Here is a 9,962-nt window from a genome sequence, read left to right as displayed (position 1 = left end):
GGGTAAAGTCTGTCGAAGCAGCTGCCATTTTGATGCCGTTGTCGGAAGCATTAAGTTGCTGTGTCGAAGTTAAATGCTGAAAAATAAGCTTTTTGCGTGAATAGCGAACAACCTTTAGGCAAAATGCTTTCTGCAGCCCAGTTACTCGACGAGTTAATGGGCCGGGATAGAAATTTGGCCCCCGACGAGAAACGAAGTAATGTCCGCTGGGACCACGAGACTGTGAGTGAGCCACATAACGTTAACTTGTTATATAGCATTGCTAACGTTAGCTGCCTTAGCTAGTTGTTGAGAATAGTATCGTCCCGATGGTAACATGCAAGCCAGAATTTTTCAACAACGGAAATAATGTGTCATGTGTTAGGTTAAGTTTGAACGTAAGGCAAAGTAAATCAACCAGCAAACTACCTTTACCTTACATTAGTCAGAATAGCTAGTTTCTCTTTAGTTACCATGCAGCCACATTGCTAACCGCTACCTAAGTAGGCGAGGACCCAAATCGTGCGGTAACCTGTTAGGGAAGGGAGGTTTGCGTTAAATTAATGCTGAAATCACTGACACAATAGCCTTGCTGTATGTGTAACTCTGCATGAAGAAACATGTTTCTAAGTTGTTAGTGTTGGAGTAAAACAGTGCGCCTCTGTTCACATTAGCTCACTATCTTCATTAGCACACTGTCGCCCAGCTAGCCATAGTTAGTTCCCGTTTGAGTTATTGGATAGCTATGTCTAGCAAGCGGATTTGTTAGCAAGTTCAGTAGTAGGCTACAGTGGGCAACGAGGAGGTTCAGCGGCGACCTAGCAACCTTGTCTTGACTACGAGATACAGTCACCCCATGAGTCCACCATGCTTTGCCCTGTTTAGCAACCATTCCCGCCCATTGTGCGACCTTCATTAACACAGGGCCAGTGTTACCCGAGGCATGATGCCGACATATTATTGCCATGCTAAACTTTGCCAACAGATGCAAGCTAGATTAATTTCAGTCTCCCTCGGATTCATTGTCAGTTTACTGCCAACACTCGATACTAAGCAGTCTTCTCTAAAGTTAGCTTGCAGGCTAAGAGTTAGCGATGTTCTCAATGTCGATCGGACATGATCCCCATTTACCTGGTACACCGAGGGCTTATGAATTTAAACTGAAAGCAGACTACGCTGGCGCAGTACACTAAGGTGGCCAAACTGTCATGTCGCATTAATAACATTCGTAAGTGTAGCCCAGATTTGGACACATGAGCAGCTGCATCAAGTTGCTTTAGTTATGTTGGTTAAGTCAGCGTTATGTTAATGTTAAGCATGTCGGCTTCACCTGTTGTGTTATATAACAGGCTTTGTCTGTCAGTCGCACCAGACGTCGAACTTACACAAGAGGGTTTGAATGTTTGTAAAATTACTTCTGTGTTGATTCCACCGGATATTTTAATAATTGTTAAATTAGTCATGTGTAATTTGTTATTGCTAATAACTATTATTATTTGCAATTATGGAAACTTCTTTATTCAAACACATCGAGTTTCATCTCTCATCAAGAATATGAGCACAGTTTTCTGTGGCAGAGGGTAATTCTTATGCTTTCAAGGTAGATGGTAATTAATATGCTTCAAGGTGATGATTGATTCAATGAAAGTGATGAATGGGCCAGGCAGAATGGGCCTTGAAGCAGTACTGTATCTGCATGTGTGCTGTTACCCAGAGTTTAAGCTCTTTTTCATAGCGTTCTGGCAAGCAGGCTCCCTCACTCTTGGTTATGCAAATGTTCCCTTATCTAGGTATGTAAATATTACCTGTGTGGATTCTGTCCTGCGGAGCTTTTCACAAACACCCGATCAGATTTGGGTAAGTAAAGAACACTAAGAAGTATTAGACACAAAACAAAAACATGAACAAAATATGTCTTTATTGAGGGGGCATTTGGCTCATTTTCTTACCTCTGTGGTTCACAGGTCCTTGTGAGAAGATCCATGATGAGAACCTTCGGAAACTGTAAGTGGTGTGGTGTGTTGTGTCCATATATGTGTTTAACAAATTGTGAACCGCCATATGTGGGTGGATGGGATGACATGCCAGGACTTTGTGTGCGTCAGGTATGAAAAGAGTTCGCGCTTCATGAAGGAAGGTTATGAGCGGGACTTCCTGCGCTACCTGCAGAGTCTACTGGCTGAGGTGGAGCGGAGGATTCGCAGGGGCCACGCCCGGCTGGCCTTGTCACAGGCACAACAGAACGCTGGAGTAAGTTCCCCACTGCAGTCTGTTGTCAAAACATATAACCTTTATAGCTCAAATAAGGCTATTAGCTTGGAGGAACTGTGAAACAATGCGTACTTCTATATTTGGTGCATCTTGATTGTGTCAGGTGGTTGTTGTGTAATAATTTACAGATAAATGTAAACCAATGCAGTGAACAATCTTTGAAAGACAAAAAAATGTTGCACAGTGCTGTCTTTTTTTGACATGTCATCAAAAGTATATGATGTCTCAGTATTTTGATGATTTTAATAGCAAAAACTATATGCCACACCTTTTTAAGATGTGTGAAACAGCAGCATCTCTTTTAAAGAATACAACATTTGCCCTTCTGAAAAGGTTGTGTATTATATTAACAGCATGCTTGGCCATGTACTGACCCGACTATGTACTGATCCTTATTAGCAGGGGCCTGGTCCGTCAACCAAGAATGAGGAGAAGGCCTTGGTTCTGACAGAAAAGATCGAAGAGCTGGTCCTTCAGGTAAGCCTGTGTGCTGTGTGAATGGGATGTTGCAGTACCAGGAACCTCAGTGGTGTTTTCAATTAACTCAAGCCCCCTGCCCAGCATATCTTTTATCTGTCCCCGCTCCAAGCACACCTGGTTGATATCGGTGTAATGAAAATGCGTTGGATTACCAACAATAGGTATGCTCAGCTAATCAAGACTTCCAAGAGGTCAAGAGTACAAGCATGTTTGCAGAACAGAGAAAGATGGAAAACATGCAGTCCAAGAACCACTGGGGCAGAAACTGCTGGAGCTAACATCTGTTTTGGTTCCCCACATGATTTGCCTGTTGCTGTGCAGATTGAGGAGCTGGGCTCTGAGGGTCGTGTGGAGGAGGCGCAAGGCATGATGAAGCTGGTGGAGCAGCTGAAAGACGAGAGGGAGGACCTCACCGCCAACCCCTCAGTGAGTCACACAGATGCACATCTGCTATCTGAAAACACGCTCATCCGCTCCCCGTCATTCACTCTCCCACACATACCCATGCTTCAATATATTCCATAAGGCACTCCACAGCTGTCCCAACTCTGCATACTTTTAATGTGCAACATTCTCCCATATACCGGTACTCAGTCTTACACACATGCTCAGTATATGCTGTCTGGAGACGACTCCTCTAGATTTTACTGTTGAATACTGATGAGAACAGACAGTAACACAGCTGACTTCTAAAACCTACCCATAACTTCATGACATTTCAATGTTGTATATTGTAGTAAATGTCCAGCTCACTCTGACTACCTTAAAGTACACTGGATTTACTGACCGGTCTCCCTCCCCCAGACGATTGAGAGCTTTGCGGCTCAGGAGAAGCAAATGGAGGTGTGTGAGGTGTGCGGAGCCTTCCTTATCGTCGGTGACGCTCAGTCCCGGGTGGATGACCACCTGATGGGCAAGCAGCACATGGGCTACGCCAAGATCAAGTCTACTGTGGAGGAACTGAAGGTCAGTGTGTAAACATTGTAGATCACTCTTGACTTAAGCTATTTGTGTACGGAGTGCAACAGTAACCACATCACGGCCACCGGCGTTGAGCCCATCACCACCATTAGAGGTCATAACAGCTTTTTCCTCCCTTATCTGAGAGTGCTGCTATCCTCGCTTGGTCTGTGGTCTTGTCTACGCGTATCTGGATATTTCTGAAAACTCAATTTTACATACATAGTACAGATAACGAGAAAATGATTCTAAAACGCCCAGACCTCTGCACTGAGCATACACATAGTATCTAGTAGGCGCATCACGTCATTGTAACCTTCTGGTTTACTTACCATTATTTGCTTGAAAAACACAAACATGTAACTATAAGTGGCCGTTTCTCTAGTGATCAGATTTTGATGAACACATACCGATGAAAATCCAAAATGTACAAATATCAGCCCTAATTATTTAAGGACTAGATAATCGGCCAACCCCTACTATACTGTACTAATGGCCTGCTCCCTCTTGCAGGAGAAACTGCGTCGGCGTTCAGAGGAACCTGAGCTGCCGGATGACAAAACGCGCAAGGAACGTGAAGTCCGGGAGCGCGAGCGGGAGGAGCGGGAGAAAAAACGCAAGGAAGAGGAGGAGAAGGAGAAAGAGAAGGAGCGGGAAAAGGAGAAGGAGAAGGAAAGGGAACGGGAGAAAGAGAGAGAGCGAGAGCGGGAAAGAGACCGTGAGCGCGAGAGGGAGAGGGACAGGGACCGCGAGCGACGAGGCAGACGCAGCAACTCCAACAGCAGACACTCCAGCCGGGCGTCGGACCGCAGGAGGAGCCGCTCACGAGAGCGCAAACGCTCTAGGAGCAAGGACCGTGAAAGGAAACGCAGCAGGTATTACTGCCAATCACACATAACAAGCACTGTGGCTGGTCATTCAGGACCTCTTGATCTCCATAGTTTCAGAATAAATGCGTGTGTGGTGCTACATAGTCAGTAGGGTGCAAACTCTGTATCAAGATTATGACTTTATTGTTAATATCGCAGCCATTTATGACGTCTTTAGGTGTCCATTTGAATGGCCACCCTTTGGCATTTATCAGTGAGGTTGGTTAATGATCCCAGGCAAGAGAAGTGTGACTTTGAGTAAATGAACTGAAGAGGTGTGTGTGTGTGTGTGGTCCCAGGAGTCGCGACAGAGAGAGGAGGCGCAGCAGCAGGGAGCGTTCCGACAGGAAGAAGCGCTCGCGCAGCCGGGAGAGGAAGAGGTCGCGCAGCTCGGAGCGCAAGTCCCACAAGCATCGCAGCCGAAGCAGGGACCGGGAGCGCGAGAGAGACAGAGACAAGGACCGGGAGAAGGACAAGGACAGATCCTCCAAAGACAAAGGTCAGAACCAGAAATTAACTCTTTTTTCCCCCCCCCCGTTTCTTTCATTTGAACATGTAGCTGTTCTCAGATTCACAAGTTTAAGGATTTTCTCTGGTAGAAATCAAATATAAGTGGTCCAGAACTGTTGTAGGAGCTGGTCATTGTTTAACGGTGGGAACCTTTAAACGTGCACTTAAGACATGGGTGGGTGGGGTGGTTACAAACACTTGTAAAAGACACAGATTTCCCAAAGGGTGGGGTGCTTCTTATGTGTGGTTGGCAGGAGGGGGGGATATATTATCCTAAATAGACTCAGGACTTCAAATCCAGTCACCCGCTCTGTAGTAACACCTGTGCTTGCGTTTCCCCCAGACCACAAGGACGGTGAGGAGAAGCGCAGCAGCAAAAAGGCGCCGTCAAGTGACGACAAGGCCAGCGAGCTCCCCAAGGCCGAGTCCATGGAGGTGGATGCCCCCAAAGCCGAGCTCAATGGCGCCCGCGAAGACATCCAATCTGAAGGTGACACTCAGTCCAATTAAAACTGATCTGATAGGACCTCAGATCAGGCCCAGGTAAGTGCAGACTCCCCCTCCAGCTTGGCTCTCTCCTCCCCCCCACCCCCTCCTTCCTCCAACCCTCCTTGCCCATACCCCCAACCCCTCCCAATTGCCTTCCCTAAATACCCCCCCTCTTTACTTTCAGTTATGTCTTTTGATTTGTCTTCCTGTTTTTTTGGCTAGTGCATCGTAAGTATGCACTGAAGATGGAAGAAGGTAGACAGAAACTCAAAGCCAGAGGGAAAAGCCAGTGTAGCCCTGAGAAACATGCTCGGAGGTACTTCGTTTTGTATCGGTCATAACATTCATGTGTCTCTCTAGACCAGTTTCTCTTCCAAATTTGTAACTCTTGATATTACTTTTTTTGTGGCCATTGCTTTGTGCTGTCTGAAGCTGAACTGCTAATGAAACCCATCAATGCTGACAATAAACAGTAGCTCATAAGTCATATAAGCCCCATATATCAAGCATTACAAAATGCTGTGTGTGTGTGTGTGTGTCTATACATGCTCAGACATATATAAGCACACGACATTTTTAAGTCCCTTTTCCCATATCAAGCAGTATTTTCAAACTCTCTACTGTCTTTTAAAGGTGTATCTGAAAAATCTGAAAAAAAAACTATTGCTGACTCATTAACTCATTAAAATGCAGTCACGCCTCTCTTTCCTCCCAGTGACAAGGATGTGTGCCGTCTTTTTGTGCTTCATTGCCTTGCCTTTTAACACAGTGTTCTTAAACTGGACAAGCCAGATAGCATTGTGGGAATGGAAGTATAGGGCTAATGAATAATTGCAGCTGACTTCCATACCTCATACCACAGCGTTGGTGTTGTGAGCGACTCTTCCCCCCCCTCATGAAAAAGCCAAATTAAAAATCAAGGATACTGTCAAACTGTGCAGGTACTCACCCAAGGTACTCCTTTCTTTACCCACATCCATATTTATTCTGAATGCTGTTGCCTGTGAACGTGTTTTCAGAAAGCTTGATGTACATTTGTTATTTTTTGTTTTCATTTTTGGTGACATTTTTTTTTATTATCATTTTTTAAGTATTTGTTATTGACACAGTTAAGATCTTCAGTTGTGATTTTGTGTTACAAGAAGGCTGACCACCAGAGATACACAATTTCAAACAAACAAGCAATAAGTTGAATAAACCCGATTTTATATCCCCAAATCTCACACTCGGGCCTTTTTCTCCTTTGGACGAATGCACATGGTGTTAAAGCTAGTTGCTGTAGCTACAGCACAGTTTTAAGTTTTCGTGAAGGCCCAGACCTATCTGATCCATCTGTAGCTTTCAGTTTCATTTCCCGTCTGTGGCATGACAAAGTGACAAACTGCTAGACGAAAGTGTTTTTAAAATCCCCCTTTGCCACAGTAATACACTTAGCACTCTTCAACTGTGGGGCTGTGTGTAGTGAGATGGATGTCTGCATGCTGATTGAACAGATGAGGGGATATTAAACGGGATAGTCTTGCCTCCAGGTTGACATCTTCCACTTTAGATCCTCAGGCCGTGCTGTCAGCCTTGTGCTTTCCCTCAAATGTTTTTAACATGGCAAACTACTTTTCTCTTTCTCTCTCTCTCTCTCTCTCTATGTCCCTATTTATCTCCCCCCTTCTCTGTATCCCATTCTATCTATCTGTTTATATTTTTTACCTTTTGAGCCTCTAGTGCAAGCATAAAAGGGTTATACAGACTAGCTCATGATGTGCAGTGCACAACGTTTTCTAACGCAGTCAGATATGTGCTGTGCTCCTGGTTCATGTTGTTTACCCTGGTGTCGTTACGGTGGGGCCTGTGTGAAATGCCAGTGTTTCCTTTTGAGAGGATTTCCTTTTTTCTTTTGACTTAGACTTTGAAGTGGTCTGTGGTGCTTATTGAACAGCTTGTTTGCTTGACCGTGAACATGTGCCGTCTCCTGTTCTAATCGGGTTTCTCTCTGAACGTTTGTGCACGTCAGGACCCCTGGATCGGGCTGATGGGAGAACAGAAGAACCGAAGACCTCCCTGACCAGAACACGCAACTCTGCTGCTTAAAACAAGGTGAACCACAGATGTAGTGGCCTGTTGAAAATTAAAAATAATAAAACAAAACAAAACAAAAAAACAAACATAGCAAAATAAAACATGTTTTAAGAGAGGTTGCCCTTTTTTTGCAGCTACATTGACAGGACCTGTAGTGTTCATTTCTGTTAATTATGTCGTTTTTCTTCTTAACTACTGCTATGAATTTAAACAAACGTACACGAAAACCAGGTAGAGGTCAGAGTGTGTTTTAAGGTCTACACTTATTTTGTTTACCAGCGTTCAGGATAAAAATAAAACCTGTACCTGTGGCATGTTCTTTTCTTATTTTAATTTTTTTTCAGTTTGTAAAGTAATGGTATTCATGTCACTACTTTTGCCCTTCAGTCTCGGGTTTGAAGCATCTGTACAGTGTTAGGAATGGAAAACAAAAAGGTTCCTTTTCTCTCTCTCTCCCTCTGTAAGGCATACCCCAAACAATTCATTCACGTTTAGGTTTGAGAAGTGAACTATTTTATTTTTTCATTTTTGTTCAAATCTTAAGAACATGTAATTGTCTTGAATAAAATGTTAGAAAATGAACCGTTTCTTCATTGTCTCCTTGAGTGTTCAACTGGGTGTGGGTTTCAGTATGTACCACACACATTAGATGCTGATAAATCATTTTCATGTCTTGAAATCATGCCACAGTCTTGGCCATTTCTCTAACACTTGTGACTAATAACCAAAATTGCATTTCTTGTGGTGGCTTTTACAATGAATGATTATCTCTCAAAAAGGCCATTTTCCCATGAGCTGGAACATATAACCCTAAATCTGCTCTTAAAGTTTAAACTATCTTGACCACGTGTGGAATAGGCCAAAATGAGGACTGGACCAGACTACATTTTGTTCTCCAATGTTGGCGTTTACATGCAGCATTGTTTATAATAATAATAATAATTTATTTTATTTGTAATGCACTCTTCATTCAAAATAATCTCAGAGTGCCAACATATTAGAAACTAACTATAATAATACAATAAAATAAAAAAGAATTAACATAAGCATAATAGAAAACTTTTAAACATTTTAACATACGATTTAACACAAGGCCAGAAATGCCTTCCTGAATAAAAATGTTTTTAGTCCAGCTTTAAAGGAGTCCAGCGTCTGCGTTGCCCTTAGGTGGTCAGGGAGGCTGTTCCATAAGCGTGGCGCTGCCGAGCAAAAGGCCCGGTCGCCTATGGTGCGGAGCTTGGTTTTGGGGACGCGGAGGAGCGAGCTGTTTGAAGACCTGAGGGTGCAGGTGGAGGTTTGGGGAGTAATTAATTCTTACAGGTAGGGAGGTGCATGCCCATTTATGCATGTATGGGCGAGTATAAGGACTTTGTAGTCAATTCGGAAAGAGACAGGGAGCCAGTGTAGTGAGTGTAATATTGGTGTTATGTGCTCATATTTCCGGACCCTCATCAGGATCCTGGCAGCGCTGTTTTGGATGTATTGCAGCTTCTGGATGTTCTTGCCAGTGATCCCATAGAAAAGTGAATTACAATAGTCCAGTCTTGAGGAGATAAAGGCGTGGACAAGCTTCTCTGCATCTGATAGGGTTAAAGTGGGGCGGAGTTTGGAGATGTTTCTTAGATGATAAAAGGAGGTTTTGCACAGGTGTTTTATATGGTCATTAAAGGTCAGGTGAGGGTCAAACCTAACTCCGAGATTAGTGACTGTGGAGGAGAGGGGGATGACCTGAGATGAGTTAAGGAGGATGACTGAACCTGGTGTGGAGTGCCAACAAGAAGGGCTTCGGTTGTGCTACTGTTTAGCTGGAGAAAGTTGTTGCTCATCCATGGCTATGGCACCTGTATGACTCCAGCAGAGACATAGTCTTATGTCTGTGGACTCCAGAACTGATAACATTGCCATCTGATTTATCTTATTAGTCCATGCGGTCAGATCATGGTGTCTGTCTACAGGATTGCCAACGAGATAAAATATTTTGAACCAGTTGTGGTGTTCACTGAGCAGTTGAATAACTTTCCAGGGTTGGGCTTTATTTGGCTCCGAGTATGTTCACCACTGTGCAGTATCGACCCGCTATTTAACCGGCAGGGGGAGTACTTTCTCTATTGGAGAGCGCTGCAAATGCAGGTACAGCTATCAATATATTCCCCAAAGCACCTCAACGAACGGTATTGTGAAGTAGGGTCTGCCTTGCAATGTTCTGGATCACTTGGAGTAATAGAGAATGGACTAGGCCGACAAACTATTGCACCTTCTCACACCGGGCAAAGGAAATCCTTTCCCACCCTTCCCTTTCCTCAAATCCTGCTCCCTCTACCCATGACGAGG

General features: G+C 44.0%; 1 protein-coding gene across 4 annotated transcripts; it reads left to right on the top strand.

Annotated features, from left to right (window-relative positions):
* Positions 1 to 14: 14 nt before the first annotated feature.
* Positions 15 to 8,213, top strand: luc7l3 (LUC7-like 3 pre-mRNA splicing factor). Of its 4 annotated transcripts, none has more exons than XM_031576514.2 (11): positions 15 to 222; positions 1,770 to 1,836; positions 1,944 to 1,983; positions 2,085 to 2,229; positions 2,653 to 2,727; positions 3,052 to 3,156; positions 3,535 to 3,696; positions 4,204 to 4,565; positions 4,859 to 5,058; positions 5,413 to 5,559; positions 7,567 to 8,213. In XM_031576514.2, exons 1-11 carry the CDS (start codon positions 124 to 126, stop codon positions 7,641 to 7,643), a joined length of 1,479 nt encoding a protein of 492 aa, XP_031432374.1. In that variant the 5' UTR covers positions 15 to 123; the 3' UTR covers positions 7,644 to 8,213. The 4 variants fall into 4 exon arrangements, with proteins under 4 accessions (XP_031432374.1, XP_031432383.1, XP_031432369.1 ...); XM_031576523.2 differs by having other exon boundaries at positions 5,413 to 5,612; XM_031576509.2 differs by having other exon boundaries at positions 2,650 to 2,727.
* The last annotated feature ends 1,749 nt before the right edge of the window (positions 8,214 to 9,962 follow it).

The sequence above is a fragment of the Clupea harengus genome, chromosome 1, assembly GCF_900700415.2.
Source record: "Clupea harengus chromosome 1, Ch_v2.0.2, whole genome shotgun sequence".
NCBI classification, from domain to species: domain Eukaryota; kingdom Metazoa; phylum Chordata; class Actinopteri; order Clupeiformes; family Clupeidae; genus Clupea; species Clupea harengus.
The sequence above is the reverse complement of the archived record's forward strand: the minus strand, read 5'-3'. Positions and strand labels throughout refer to the sequence as shown.

Bases quoted from the DNA above. Each gene is read 5' to 3' on its own strand.
- luc7l3 (XM_031576509.2), top strand. From the start codon at position 124: ATGCTTTCTGCAGCCCAGTTACTCGACGAGTTAATGGGCCGGGATAGA. The intron at 1,837-1,943 runs GTAAGTAAAGAA...TGTGGTTCACAG, and splicing joins AAACACCCGATCAGATTTGG to GTCCTTGTGAGAAGATCCAT. The intron at 4,566-4,858 runs GTATTACTGCCA...GTGTGGTCCCAG, and splicing joins CGTGAAAGGAAACGCAGCAG to GAGTCGCGACAGAGAGAGGA.